Source organism: Panicum virgatum, chromosome 3N (assembly GCF_016808335.1).
Source record: "Panicum virgatum strain AP13 chromosome 3N, P.virgatum_v5, whole genome shotgun sequence".
NCBI lineage: Eukaryota > Viridiplantae > Streptophyta > Magnoliopsida > Poales > Poaceae > Panicum > Panicum virgatum.
This window is the reverse complement of record NC_053147.1, coordinates 59,101,182-59,117,690: the sequence shown is the minus strand read 5'-3', so window position 1 is coordinate 59,117,690 and position 16,509 is coordinate 59,101,182. Positions and strand designations below refer to the sequence as shown.

At 42.2% G+C, this 16,509-nt stretch overlaps 1 protein-coding gene across 1 annotated transcript; it reads right to left on the bottom strand.

The window, feature by feature from the left end:
- Positions 1-12,666: 12,666 nt before the first annotated feature.
- LOC120666382 (putative glutaredoxin-C14) lies at positions 12,667-13,487 on the bottom strand. The gene has a single exon (XM_039946218.1). The coding sequence runs from the start codon at positions 13,324-13,326 to the stop codon at positions 13,009-13,011; it is 318 nt and encodes a 105-aa protein (XP_039802152.1). The 5' UTR covers positions 13,327-13,487; the 3' UTR covers positions 12,667-13,008.
- Between the last annotated feature and the right edge of the window lie 3,022 nt (positions 13,488-16,509).

Here is a 16,509-nt window from a genome sequence, read left to right as displayed (position 1 = left end):
TGTGTGTGATGCCGCGATCCGAGACCGATGGCAATCTATTATACCATGCATCCATATGTGTGTCACCTTTATATCCATTTGTCACTAGTAGAGATATCCAAGTCATATATAGTTGCATATCTATACACGCAGTTCAATTTTTTTTTCCTGAATTGAAGAAAATAAAGCCTGCATACATCACATATGAACTTAATTTCAGCAGTACACCTACAAATTGTATGTCCAGCCAGCTTTCATCCTGCTAAGCAAGCGGCGCAAATATGTTTTTAGCTATAGTAAAGTGATCTTTGTTTCAAATAATGCAATTGTTTCCCCTAAACTATCATCAAATAACATTTTGAGTTCACTAGGATTTTATTAAATGTATATTGTTACTTATGAAAATGAGTATATAATTCAAATACCAAACTGTGATTCCTAGCTAGTGGTATAATAATCATTACCATCTGGTCCAATACAACAGACAGATCCTTCCTTGGAACTTTATTTCTATTTTTGGGAGGTACTTTAGAGGAACCAGAAAAGGAATGCACCCACTAATTATTTATTTCATGGTTATCATAATCAAGAAATGAATAAATGTTCCTTTTTCCAGATAATAACAGTGTTATCCACTATTTCTTTATTCATTCTTGACTTCCTTATTTTATTTTAATTGACTTTGATAAAACAAAAGGCATTTGATTTCCTTATTACACTACTACAGAATAGGCCTTTGTTTCAGGCCATTTGTCCCGGCAGCCTTTGGGCCCGGGACAATAGGTGGCTTTTGTCCCGGGTCCAACGGCTAGCCGGGCCAGCGGGGGGACAGGGGCCTTTTGTCCCGGTTGGAGACACCAACCGGGACAAAAGGGGGCTTTTTGTCCCGGTTGGTGGATCCAACCGGGACTAAAGGCCCGCGTACCATTTTGTCCCGGTTGGAACCACCAACCGGGACAAAAGGCCCCCCTTTTGTCCCGATTGGTGTCTCCAACCGGGACAAAAGGCCTTGGCCCCCTTATCCCCTTCCCTCTCCCCCCGCCCGAGCCATTCAGCTCACTTGTTTCTTGCTGTTCTCGGCTCGGGAGAGAGGAGTTCTTGCTCATTTCTTTACCACATTTGTGAAGATCTTTGATTCCCCGTCCATCCATCGGCGCTAAAGGTTTGGGGCTTGTTTTTCTCTTAATCCTTGGCTTGTATAGCTCATTTCATGCTTTAGAAATAGAGAAAATGTGTAGCTAGCTCATTTCTTGGACATTTAGCTAGATTGCATATGTAGGTGTGATTTTCTTTTAGATTTAGATGAGTATGTGGATAGTAGAAATTTTTAGAATGAGTGTAGACACTTCATGTGATGTACTTGTATACATGACCATATTGTGGATAGTTGATTTTTGTATTCATGAATGAATTAATGAAATGAGTATATTAGAATTTTTTGTATTATGAATGGATTATTTTGACACTCTAGTGATGTATTTATTCAGGCTCACATTGAAACCATCTAGAAGCTAAAAAAATCTTTATTTCGAAACAAGTATACATCGTTAATCTCCACCCAACGGTGATGGCACTACCTTTCGGGAATACACGATGCGCTATAAGCACTTTCCCAGCGAATCGGTTGGTCGCATCACCAGCACTTTCCCAGGAATGCTGGAATCGGTGCATTCGATGACGATATTCCCATGGAAGAGCCCGAAGTAGATGTAGCAGAAAATGATCCCAGCGACGATCTGGGGCAGGCATTGCACAATGTGCAGGCAGACTGTGAGAGTGAAACGGAGAGGTTGAAGTTCCAGAAGTTGTTAGAGGACCACCATAAGTTGTTGTACCCAGATTGTCAAAATGGATTGAAGAAACTTGGCACCACCTTGGAGTTACTGCAATGGAAGGCGACAAATGGTGTATCCGACAAGGGATTTGGTGAATTACTCAAACTTGTTAAAAAAATGCTTCCTAAGGACAATGAATTGCCTGCCACAACGTATGAAGCCAAACAACTTGTTTGCCCTTTAGGACTAGAAGTGCAAAAGATACATGCATGCCCCAACGACTGCATCCTCTACCGAGGTGAGTACGAGAATTTGGATGCATGTCCCATATGCAGTGCATTGCGTTACAAGATTAGAAAAGATGATCCTGGAGATGTCGAGGGGGAGCCTCCCCGGAAGAGAGTTCCTGCGAAGGTCATGTGGTATTCGCCTATAACACCACGTTTGAAGCGTCTGTTTAGAAATAAAGATAATGCTAAGTTGATGCGATGGCACAAAGAGGAACGCAAGAAAGACTCGATGTTGAGACACCCCGCTGATGGGTCGCAGTGGAGAAAAATAGATAGAACGTACCCTGAATTTGATTTGGATGCGAGAAACATAAGGTTCGGTTTGAGTACGGATGGCATGAATCCTTTTGGTGAGATGAGCAGTGGTCATAGCACTTGGCCTGTGACTCTTTGTCTGTACAATCTTCCACCATGGCTCTGCATGAAACGAAAGTTCATCATGATGCCAGTGCTTATCCCGGGTCCAAAGTAGCCCGGAAATGACATTGATGTGTACCTAAGACCATTGGTCGAAGAACTCTTATTGCTCTGGGGCGATGAAGGTGTACGGATGTGGGATGAATACAAATAGGAAAACTTCAACCTACGAGCATTGCTGTTCGTAACGATCAATGACTGGCCTGCTCTTAGTAACTTGTCAGGACATTCGAACAAGGGATACAAAGCATGCACACACTGTTTAGATGATACCGATAATATATGGTTGACTCACTGTAAGAAGGTTATATACATGGGTCATCATCGGTTTCTTCCCATCAGGCATGCGGTACGAAAGAAGGGCAAGCATTTCAAAGGCCAAGCGGACCACCGAACAAAACTGATGCACCGTAGTGGTAAAGACGTCTTCAACATGGTAAAAGATCTAGAAGTTATTTTTGGAAAGGGATCTAGTAGCCAACCTGTTCCGAACGAAAACGGAATGGCGCCCATGTGGAAGAAGAAATCTATATTTTGGGAGCTACCATATTGGGAAGTCTTAGATGTTCGTCATGCAATTGATGTGATGCACCTCACGAAGAATTTTTGCGTCAACCTGATAGCATTCTTGGGAGTGTACGGAAAGACAAAAGATACAGTAGAAGCACGTCAAGAATTGCAACGTATGGAAGAACGAGATGCCTTACATCCACAACAGCGAGATAATGGACGACAATACTTAAGTCCTGCCAGCTATACTCTTAGCAAGGAAGAGAAAGAAACCATGTTTGACTGCTTGAGTAGTATAAAGGTTCCATCCAGATACTCATCCAATATAAAAGGAATCTTAAATTTGGCAGAGAAGAAATTTACAAATCTCAAGTCCTATGACTGCCATGTGCTTATGACCGAACTTCTTCCGGTTGTGCTGCGGGGTATTCTGCCTGATAACGTCCGGTTAACCATCGTGAAGATATGTGCATTCCTCAATGCAGTTTCTCTGAAGATAATTGACCCGGAGAATTTGATAAAGCTGCAAAACGATGTGGTGCAATGTCTTGTTGGCTTTGAGCTGATATTTCCACCATCTTTCTTCAACATCATGACACATCTTCTAGTGCACCTTGTCAAAGAGATTGATATCCTCGGACCAGTATTTCTACACAACATGTTCTCATTCAAAAGGTTCATGGGGGTACTCAAGAAATGTGTTCGTAATAGAGCTCGTCCAGAAGGAAGCATCGCCAGTGCCTACGGAACTGAGGAGGTCATTGACTTTTGTGTTGACTTTATTGATGACCTTAAACCGATTGGAGTCCCTGAATCGCGATATGAGGGGAGACTAACTGGAAAGGGTACATTAGGAAAGAAATCTTATGTCTGCACAGATGATTTCTCATTCAAGAAAGCGCATTATACGGTTCTTCAACAATCATCCTTGGTTGACCCATATATCGAGGAACACAAGAAAATTCTGCTCTCCAATTTCCCAGAAAAGTCTGAGGCATGGATTACACGTGAGCACATGAACACTTTCTACATCTGGTTGCAGAAGCATCTAATGCATAACATGGATATAAGTGAACAACTGTTCTTATTGGCTAGGGGACCATCTTGGAATATCTTAACATACCAAGGGTACGAGATAAATGGAAACACATTTTATACGATAGCCCAAGATAAAAAGAGTACCAACCAAAACAGCGGAGTTCGTACGGATGCCACGGACAATAATGGAAAAAAAGACACATATTACGGCTACATTGAAGAGATATGGGAGCTGGATTACGGTCCCAATTTCAAGGTGCCTCTATTTCGTTGCCAATGGGTTAAGCTATCTGGAGGAGGGGTAACAAAAGATAAGTATGGGATGACAATAGTTGATCTCAACAATCTTGGGTATAGAGACGAGCCATTTGTCCTAGCCCAGGATGTCGCTCAGGTTTTCTACATTAAGGACATGTCCAGCAAGCCAAAGAAGGGGATAAACAAGCAAAAGGATGAGCCTAAGCGACACATAGTTCTATCAGGAAAGAGAAACATCCTTGGAGTGGAGGACAAGACAGACTTGTCAGAAGAATATAATAATTTTGTTGCCATTCCACCTTTCGAAGTAAATGCTGATCCATGCATCCTGCTAGCCAATGATGATGCTCCATACTTGCGCCGTGATCATAATCAAGGGACATTTGTGAAGAGAAAGTCTGTTACCGCTAATCCTTCATGTACTTGAATCATTTTATATTATTGTATAAAAACATAATCATAATTCGAATACTTTTATTATATATGTACTGTACAATTATACTTTATGTGTTATATATATTATTTTATATATTTTTCACTTAATTACCAGACTCAATTATAATTTTCATTCAATAATGGATTACTCAACTAATTTTATTTATTTCATGAAATTACATTCCCATTAACACACTATACTCTCACTAACACACACAATCTCACTAACACAAACTATCTCTCAAACTCACACACTACTCATTAATATCATGAAATTGCTTAATTTTATCTAAAATTCACTTTTTAAAAGTTAATATTGTGATAGAATCCACTTTCTGTTGAAAAGCAACAGTTTGAAAAAATTTGTTCACCTAATATATTTTTGCATGGTCAAAATAACAAATATGATTTCAAAAAAATTAGATATTTTATTGACCCAATCACTTGAATGAAAATTAATTATTTTTGTTGCGTGTATCAAGTTTATATAGAGATAAGAAATTTTGTTCCATAATTTTTGGAATCATAATTTCATTAACTGAATTAACAAATGAAAGCCAATTTTAAAAAGAGAAGTAAAAAAAACAAAAACAAACATAAGATTATGCGGGAAACGAGGGAAAACGGGCCCCTTTTGTCCCGGGTGGTAGATCCACCCGGGACTAAAGGTGGGCCGCGGGCTGGAAATTTTCCCGGCCCGCCCAAAAACACCTTTTGTCCCTGGTGAAGCCACCACCCGGGACAAAAGGCCCTTTTGTCCCGGATCGTTGATTCACCCGGGACAAAAGGGGGGGCCTTTTGTCCCGGGTGAAGCCACGACCCGGGACAAAATGGCCTTTTGTCCCGGGTTGTGGCTTCACCCGGGACAAAAGGTGTTTTTGGGCGCCTGGTTCGCCGTCGACCCGCCGCTACAGGCCATCCCAGCCCACGCCGCGACTACCCAAAGGTAGAGCTCGATCTCCTGAGTCCCCTCGACACCTTCCCCCACGCCCCCGGCGAGCATGCTCGCCAGAATCGGCCGAACGCCGCCGCGACTGTAGGTGTGAACGGCTAGGGACCCGATTGCATAGGTTTAGATCTTTCCAGGGGGTCCCGGCAAGATTCCAGGGGCTTTTTTATAAAACTTCCTTTAAGTTTTGTTTTAAATCCAGTGAACTTTGAAAATAGATATAAATTCGTAGAAATATAAGAAAAATGCAAATACAAATGTTTTGAGTTTTTTACGAGTAGATCTACAACTTTTCTTACATAAACTTTTTCATTTGACCTCTGTTTTTAGCTCTAGATTAAAAGCAAGAAAAATAGGGGTTTAATTAGATCTCTAGCTAGAAGCTTTGACCAGCCTTCTCTTTTGGGTAGTAGCTTGTACATGCAAATTTTATCTCTCTGTAAATGTTTGAGACCCAATGTTACCCTCTAGCTAAAGTTTTTATTTAGTTTTTGTTTTATGCCTAATAGTGTAGATATATTTATATCTCTGTCAATATGTCATGTATGCACTTGAAACATTTACAGCATGTTAGTTGTGTTGCTTATAGGCCACAGAAAAAAGTTTGATGATTTTTAGTGGACCCAAACTAGTTAAACTAATTAATGGTTTAAGTAATTGAACTAAATCAAGAAAAATAATTTCTGTGCTAGGAAAAATTCCTTATTTTTACCAGAGCCTATAAACAACTAGTTATGATTGCTAGAAAAATATGAACACTTGAAGTGCAGTATAACTGTTTTTAAAAATCAGTTATGCTTTATTCCTTAATAACTTGTGTTATTTTTCATACCCTATAAAGTTATCCATTAAATCTGAAAAATTTGCAGAGAACTCCTAACGTCCGCCATCCCGACCCGGACCCCGCCGCGCGAGCCCAACGTCCCCGAGCGCCGCCGACCTCACGCCGCCGCCCAGAGCCCCGCGTCCTCCGGCTCGCCCCACCGTCGCCTGTGCGAGCCCAATTATTTGTTTAAATTTGTTTAGAAATTAGTTTAAATATGGATTATTTGTTTAAATTTGAAAATATGGATTATTTGTTTAGAAATTATGTTGTAAAATATAGATCATTTGTTAATTTGTTTAATTTTGATGACAAATAGGGTGTTAATTACTTTTGAAATTATATTATTTAGAGTTCATATTATTTAGAGTGAAATCATAATTTGTTGTTTAGAGTGAAATCATAATTTGTTGTGTAAATAAAGGTATATTTACAAATTTTTAAATGTATGAATGTATGTGTATGTATGTGTAAAGTGAGTTTAAATTTCTTTTAAATATTTCATGTATATTTCTTGAATTACTTAGAGAATATTTCTTGACTTCATCCATCGATCGTTACTTAGTAAAAAAACCATATAGAATATTTCATATATAGATGATTTCAAGTTTGTTTCTTGAATTACTTAGAGAATATTACTCGACCTCGTCCATCGATCGGTACTTAGTCAAATGCTCGCAAATATGTGGATTATTTAGATAATTTTTTTAAGGGTTTTATTTGTATTTATATTTTAGTTACGATGGACCCGCGACACACAGACGCGGAAGACGAACAGTTCCTGTTGAATATGATTGGCGAAGGTCAAGGAGATGTCCCTGAACAAGCTGATGATGGCAGCAATACCGATATATATTTGAATATGTCCGGTGATGGAATTGAGCCACCATCTATTCAGGATGACGCTGCTGCTGAACAAAGTGCTAATGTACATATCACAACTATACTTATTTGTAGTGACAATCATATTTTCATTTGAATCTATATGAATACTATGAATGTTTTTTTATAGCCGTCTTGGATCATCGTCGCAGCAGAAAAAGACGAAGCGAGGCCCAACAAAAAAACTGGAAGGGTTGTTCATTATAACAGAAGTTGGTCCAGATGGCGAACCGATCGCTCCAGAAGCTGCCGTCAAAAAATTCATAAGACAATCCGGATGTATTGTCAGGGACCACATCCCAATCAGGTTCAGGCTCTGGAAAGTTTCCAATCCAAGCGAGGAACGGGGATGCGGTACCCGAAAGAGAAAAAGAATGGTGCTGGCGGGAGCTTAAGAAAAACTTCACGGTTCCAGCTGAATCCGAAGAGATATGCAAGCGCTGGACCCTGAGTAAGATGGCCGAACAGCTGCAATCATTCAAGAAAATTTTGACGAAGAAATATATCAAGACCGGGACCACACCCGTATTTATCGGCGAGCTCGAAAAGCTCAGGGGTCACTGGGATGCATTTATGGAATACAAGTCTTCAGAGCTTGTGCTTCAGAAGGTGCAGAAGGCCAAAGACAACGCCATGAAGAAAGTGTACCATCACACTCTAGCCCAAGGAGGCTACAAGCTTGCAATACCCAAATGGGAGAAGATGGAGTAGGATCTGCTTGATAGAGGCATCAAACCTGCGACCATGAACTGGCCTGAAAGGTCAAGGACCTGGTTTTATGGTCACGGGGGAAGCTTGGACCCATTGACTGGTGACTGCATCTATGGGCCAAACATCCAGCGAACAGCCCAGAGACTACAGGAGGCCATACAAGCAGCGACCGAGGGAACATTCCAGCCGGATAGAGAGAGGGACGAGCTGACTTACGCCCTTGGGAATCCAGAGCATCCGGGCCGCACAAGAGGCAAAGGCGTGGTTCCGTGGAAGTATGGGTTCAGGGATTACATTGAATCATATAGAAGCCGGCAAAGAAGAAAGAATGATGAGCGGGAGCACTTGCGAAGGCTAGAGGAACGGCTCATGTCACACGATCAAAGACTGGAGGAAGAGGTTCAACACCAAGTGGCCATAGCAATGAGCCAGCAACAGCAAGCGCAAAGGGTGCCTCCAGAGCCTAATGTCGCAGCCGATCACCTGTCTCAGCGGAAAAGCAGCTGCGCTTCCACAGACGTCGCCGTCGCCGAGCCAACGGGGATCCAGGCCGTAGTTGAAGTGTCAGCCCCGCAGCGATTTCCAGTGGATGAGATCACCCAGCGGACACCTTGTGACCTGCAGACTGCCGTTAAGAACTTAATGTTCACTATTGCGTACGGTACCGCCATGCCAACCCAACCAGGCGACGTGTACCACGGGCAGCAAATTCCGCCTAGATACACAAGAGTTGGCATGGAGCAGGTGTGCCAGGGTTGGGAGACGCTCGAGCTTGATATTCCTGGAGGCGATGGGGAGATGACACTAGCAGAAGCCATTCATGGCTACATCCTATGGGATAAGCGCTATATTGTCCTAAAGTCGGATGATCAAACACCAAGACCGGCATCTCAGCATGCCTCTCCAAGACTAGCATCTCCGCAAAACTCCCCAAGGGCAGCATTGTCTCGGCAAGGTTCACCGGCACATTCTCCATCACCATCATCTCATGCGCCGATGAACACTCAAGCGTCACCGTCGCCTCCATGGTCACCCCCTCCGCCGCCGGCAAAGAAGCTGAAACGGCCGCCGGCAAAGAAGGTAGCTGCACCAGCTAAGGGGCCTCCAAAGAAGAAGGAAAAGGAGAAGAAAACCAAGGAGGCTCCTATTAAACCCTGGGACATGAGCCTTGAAGAATGCGATCGGATAACTCAAGAAAGAGTTAAAGAGCACTTCAAGCCGAAGCCGAAGCCGGAGCCGGAGCCCGAGAAAGTGATAAATCCGATAGATTTGAAATTTTTTAAGGGAATGTGCGAACGCACAATTATCAAAACTACTGAGAAAAAGAAGAGACAATCAAAGTCGTCGTCGTCCGACGTTCCACAGCTCGGAGCCCAAAAGAAACAATCAATAGAGCCTCTCGTAGTGGGACAGACGACGCAAGAACAAGACCTTGTTACATTTTTGAAAGAATCAAACCTGACGGCGGCTCAGATTGCAGGGGGATAAGATATTCCAAAGGCCGATGTGGTCATCAAATGGACGTTTGAGATCGGCAAAACTCTTGTACCCCCCGAAGTAGTGTCTTTGCTTCCAACGCAAATGTATAAGCTGCACCAGCACTACATGCGTGCGATGGCCGATTACATCTTCATGCAGGGCACAAAGATTAAAGATGACGATTTCTTACGGGGGGAGGCCATTATATGGATAAACTGGGAAGAAATTTACCAACTATTCCATCAGGAGGCCCTCGACATCTCTATGGTCGGCTTGTGGGTTCTGTAAGTATTTTACTCTCCTTACGTATTGTTTTGCATGATCTCAACATACTGATCTCTTGATTTATTTGGTATCATGTAGAATGGAGATACATACTTGCAGAAGAAAGGGATACTCTCACCTCGGCTTCATCGACCCAATTACTTGTAATTGGAGGCTTCTACGTGATAATTCCGATGAGATATTCCAAAACTTGTTCAAGTATATAAGCGTTCATCACAACAAGCGTGAGTGATTCCTTCCGTCTAACTCTTTCTATTCGGTAATCGAATTGTTTAAACCTTAACTACCAAAAACTGCCTCCGTATAATATTGCAGTGAACACTGGGTCCTAATTGTCATAATTCCCGAGAAGAGCCTACTCGTGGTTATGGACTCATTGAGGAGACCTCCAGAACAATACGAAAATCTTCTTAACATGATGAAAAAGTAATTGTACACTACTCCGTCGATGACCGATAATTTGAATCATTTTGTTACTTGACTATAATTGTTCTAATCATGCACAGGATTTGGAAAGAATTCGCTAAAAATCATCCAGGCAAATTTGACAAGGAATTGAAGATCAAGACAGATTTTGCGGTACGCACTTGGATGATTCGTTGCATGATTCATTAGTTTTATTATATATTCATGTAAATACCTGATAATTTCTTCTCTCTTAAAGTGTATGAGGCAGAAACAAAGCACTGTATTGTGCGCATACTATGTATGCGAGAACATCCATGGTCTGGTAGGTCTTCCAAAGGGCTGGACAGATTGGGAGGAGGAAGTAAGTAAAAAACTTGTTAATATTTGAACTCGTATTTTAATTAGTCAAAATTAATTATCCCCTTTTTCCATAGGTCGAGGAGATGCGCGATAAACTCATACCGGAGGAAAAGATTATGGCGATTCAAGAACAATTCTCCGGATTTATTGTTGAGCAAGTCATCGATCCAAAAGGCGAATTCTACTATGATGGAATATCTAATATTGACAATCGCAGCAAATATGACAATATACGCGTATATATGTAATTAAGAACGAATATACCTATGTAAATATATATGTGTGTGTATGTATTAAATCTCTATTTATGAGTATGTATGTATTAAATTTCCAAAAGGCGAATTCTACTATGTAATTAAGAACGAATATACCTATGTAATTAAGAATGAATATACCTATGCAAATATGATGGAGTATGTATGTATTATATATATAAGCACTGCAATGATATATATGTGTATATATATATATATATAATATTGGTCCTAGACATTTTCATATGTAAAGGAATTCACATGTATAGATATGTGTATACATATATATATAAGTGAATTAATTTATATATGAAAACTATCTAGGACAAATATTATATAAGTAACTATATATATATATGTATATATTAGTGGAGATCATACACACTAAATTCCAATACATAAGTTTAATTGAAATGCAAAAGTATAATTGAAATAGAAAAAGAATTGAGAAAAGGAAAACATGAAAAAAAAGGACCTTTTATCCCGGTTGGTAACACCAACCGGGACAAAAGGGTGCGCCAGCCATGTGGGCGCTGGCAGCACCTTTCGTCCCGGTTGGTAACCAAAGGTCCTCTTTTGTCCCGGTTGCCAGACCCGGGACAAAAGGGCACCCCCTTTTGTCCCGGACTGGCGTTCCCGGTTGGGAAACCGGGACAACAGGGGTTTCCCAACCGGGACAAATCAACGTTTTTGTAGTAGTGTTAACAGAGATGTAGCATGCCCTGGCCTCCTGGCATCATATCAAATTAGTTGGCTGCTTTGGTTGTAATGAAAAATCTGCTTTGCTCTTAGGAAAAAGCTGTCATAACAAAAAAAAAGAATCTCTCTAACAAATCATGGACAAAATGGTCTTTGGTCTAAGAAAAAAGAACCATCATGCTTTAAATGTATTAAATGTAAAACAGCTTTAGTAGTTAGATTGTTGCTTTTTCAAGCAAAACATGTTCTATATTTTCATTGAGAAAAATCTGCGACCAAAACTTTGTTGATGGATGACCTCATTCTTTTAAACATTACAATATAAATTATGAGATAAAATGATTCACTCGTCTTTGTGTACCTAACCAAGCGACTCATCAACAAGCGACTTCAATAATTGAGCTAAACTTACTGGGAAATTATACGTTCTTCAACTTCTCATGAAACTATTGCAGCATTGATATATGTGGATATATGTAATCACTAGTAGTTGATGCATGAAACAATCTACTAATCTGAACTTTGCGTTTTCAATCTTGCTAACTTTAAGATAACATTTCTCTTAGTATGGTACAGTTATATGGGCTTATGAATTTGCAATGCATACTATGATTGTTAGAGCAGCTCTAGTTTATAAAAAAAAATTGAACCGTAGCTGACACAAATTGAATAGAGCACATTGGAGTGGCCGACTGATGTATATGTTATCAGAGGGAAAAAAAATGAACTCCAAAGACGAGTTGAATTGAACCATGCGGTACCCAGCTGAATGACATATTCAATTCCATGTATAGAAGATTTAAAATGCATGAGTGCATTGATGAACAATTATAACTTTATAGGACACAATTAAAATGCATGAATAGAGATAAATGTAACTGGTCGTCTATTTGAGTGAAACCAAGTTACTAACAAAGATCTATCACCACAACAGCATCAAGAACCAGCTAGCTTATTAATATATCAATATTACTTTTATTTAACAACAAATTAAAGTTTGTGACTAATTAGAACACAACCAAACACAACTAGGTTATGATCAATATGAGCAGATACATGCTACGCAATCTTGTATACATTGATTGCGCACATGCCACATCATACTGCTAGCTTATTACTGATAAAAACTCTCAAACATATATTGGTATTCATAAGCCTGTCGAAAAAAGGCGACTGATTGATGATTAGTACACGCACGTGCCACTGCAAAGTTAGAACAAAACATCAAGAAGGCCATCTCTCTCTCGCTCACAAGCTCCTACAAGGCACGAAGCTAGCAAGCAGCTAGTTTGCCTTAGTTATTCCTGTCAGAACTCGGAAGAACAGGACGGGAAAAACCTGCCCTCGACATACACACACACACTAGTAACCCTTGGTACTCTTGGACCACGACCTCTTTATTTTTCCAGCTAGCGTATCCATGGCCATGCTCGCACGTACGTGAGTATGCATGTCTCTAGAGCCAGAGCGCGCCGGCGCTCTTGAGCAGGGGCACCAGCTCGCCGCCGAGGTGAAGGGACATGACCCTGTTGGTGCCGCCGACGAGCTTGCCGCCGATAAAGACGGCGGGGACGGCAGGGCCCCTACCGCCGAGCATCTTGAGCAGCGCGCGCTCCATCTCCTTGCCCCTGGGGTCGCTGTCCAGCTCGTGCACCAGCGCGTTTACGCTCAGGTCCTGCATCAGCTTCGTCACCGTGTGGCACATGCAGCAGGAGCTCAGCGTGAACACCACCACCGCGCGCTCCGACGCCAGCTTCATCACACGGTCAGCCATTTGCTATGCTTGATTGGTTTAATTTCTTGGCTGCAAGAACGTAACTACTCTCTCTTTCTCTCCCTTTGATCTCTCTAGTTCTCTCTCTAGCTCTGTCAAGCAGCTGTGGATGCACGTGGAGAGATGAGTGTTGTGTGTATGGATGAATGGTCTGGGAGAACAGGGGTGGCTGCCTTTATAGAGTTTGCAGGCCCTCTAGGCTTCCTTAACGGGTCCGGTTCTACTAGAGCTGCAAGTAAGATGGACCAGGGAATACATGTGTACTTTTTCGAACAGGCCAGGACTATCTAGTTTAGTGAGATGATGAGTGGGGAGATGATCTGGGAGTTTCTGGAACAATCGCAGAATGTCCTAAGGAATCAATAAGCTGGTACGTATAGCAACTACAGTGCCAGCTAGCTAGGACCATACCTCTTTGACTCTGATGAACGATATATTAAAATAAGTTCAACGTACCACATTTGTAGATTTGAATCCAAAAAGCTCTGAGGTTTGCTCATCTATCATGACTTTGTCAAAAGGAAAGGGGTGGTATGGAGGCATGAGATCAATTGGTGTTTGGATAATGCGCGTGATACGTCTTTTCAACAGGGCCCAAGGAATATATCTTCCAATGTTATGTTGTGTTGACCTACTTGAGAATCATTCTAGATCAGATTGGGAATGTATGCATATGGCCTATGGGCTTCCAGTGCCCCTAGTTTTGTTCTCTTAGATTTGGTAACCATATATACTCAAAGTTGTTTCTGCAAAATTTGTCGAACCGATCAACTTTATTGCCTTCTCAACAAGTGACAGAGGCATGCAAGGTGACACGAGGTTTCAAATTAATTGCTGTTTAGGATCTTGTTCACCAAACCCAAAAGGACAGATTGTAGATGTGCTTATATGGAGGCAAAATGAAGCGTCCCCTCTAAAGAGATGACTTAAATGTGATACAAATATCAGTCCCAGGAGGCTGATAATATATTTATTACATCAGATGGTACATCACCGTACAACTCTACACGGTAATAGGCAATGAAGTGCCACTATCGCGAGGACAAGAACTAAAACCCAAACAAGAACGTGAACCACAAAGAGGTCATCAGAGTCTTGCGCCATACGAAGCTTCCTGCGGGTGACCCTATCCATAGGCAAAGTTGGGTGCAGAACGGAACCCCTACTCAACATCCTCGGGAATAAATTCTGAATCCTCCTCTGTAAAAATTAAGCAAGGGTGAGTACAAATCTACTTAGCAAGTCCAACCACACCCACGGAGGGGGTATAAACAGAATATATGCACAGGATAAATCAAGGATAAGGCTAAGGTTTAATTTGCGGAAAGCTAATTTTTATGCATGGGTTTATTTGAGAGAAAAGGATTTTCAGAGCAATTATCTTGTACCGGGTAAAACGTAGGGTTGATCCACGTAGGATCCCAGTATATAAGTTGCTACCGGACTCCTCATCCGCCGTAGTACACGGCACAGCTGCCGGACATTTTTCCAAAATAACTCACGTCATCCCAACCATCCTCAGAAGAAACACTAGTTATGTGACCAAACCATAACTCGCCCTGTACCGTGGGCACGGCTATTCGAATAGGTTTTAACTCTGTAGAGGTGTGCAACTTTACCCACAAGTGGGGTACCACAGCATGATCATCTTAGTGTCGGTGCAGATCCCAACAAAGCCATTACCCACCTTAGCTAGACCTGACTAGCCAACACGAAATCCACCAAGGGGTCATTGACCTATCACCGAGGTTTAACCGGGGCATAAGTCACACAGAGCTTATCCCTTCCACTACTAAAAAACAGGCCAAAGGTCCTGACAAAAGGTACCAGCTGCTGTTGCAGCCGGACCTAATGCCACGCATCAGTACCGACTGCAGTGGCATCAGTACCGGCTGCAATAGCAGCTGGTACCTTTGGCCAAAGGTAAGGGCTTTGGTACCGGGTTAAAGCATCACTCGGTACCAAAACCCTAGTATAGGCACCGGTTAGTGACACACACACACACTCTCTCTCTCTCCCTCTCCCTCTAACACACACACACACACACTCTGAAGCGTCCCCTCATAAGAGGTGACTTAAATGTGATACAAATATCAGTCCCAGGAGGCTGATACACATTTATTACATCAGGATGATACATCACCGTACAATCCTCCGAGGAGGTGGACACTCGAGACAGACAATAACAAGAAGTAAAAGGGCTATAGTAATACACCAAAGCACGACCCACATGGGATCCAGCTCGGGCTCAGAGTAACGCGCCAGCGAAAGCATCCTGGACAGGGCCAACACCACAGGCAGAGTTGGGTGCGGACGCAACCTCTACTCAATGTCTTCAACCACAAAGTCTGGATCTTCCTCTGAAGAAAACCACATATATATATCGGGTGAGTACAAAAGTACTCAACAAGTCCAACCCCATCCACGGAGGGGGTAACACAGATATGCACAGGATAAATCAAGGATAGGGCTGAGGTTTATTTGCGACAAAGCTAGATTTTACACATGCAGGGGTTTAGTTTTGAAAAGATTTTCTTAAAGCGGTTCCTTCTTAACCGAATCATGAGTGGGGTTGACCCTACACAAAGGATCCAAGTTTTAATGCTACCGGACTCCTCATCCGCAGTAGCTCACGGCACAACTACCGAACACCTTCCAAAACAACTCACGCCGTGAAAACATCCCTCCCAAAAGTCTAGTTGTGTGACCAAACCATAACCCGCTCAATACCGTGAGCACGGTTATTCGAATAGATTTTACACTCTGCAGAGGTGTGCACCTTTACCCACAAGTGGGGTACCACAGCACGATCACCTTAGTGTCGGTGCAGATCCCATCAAAGCCATTACCCACCTTAGCTAGACCTGACTAGCCAACACGGGCTCCACCAAGGGTCCATTGACCTGACACCAAGGTTTAACCGGGGCATAAGTCACCACGACCTTATCCCTTTTCCTTGTTCACCCGTTGCTCTCAGTTCTCCTGATGGCTATCAGACTAACTAGTGGAGTTTATGCTAAGCCATTGCCACATACAACGGTTGAGTGCTTCGCACGATAGTTGAGTTAGGCAAGATGACACATCAACTCGGTCCTTAATTGTGACAGGATGGATATCTCCCAACCTGCTTGCTCTACCACAACGGTACGAGCCTCCGACGCATGACAATCCTCCCAGGGAATG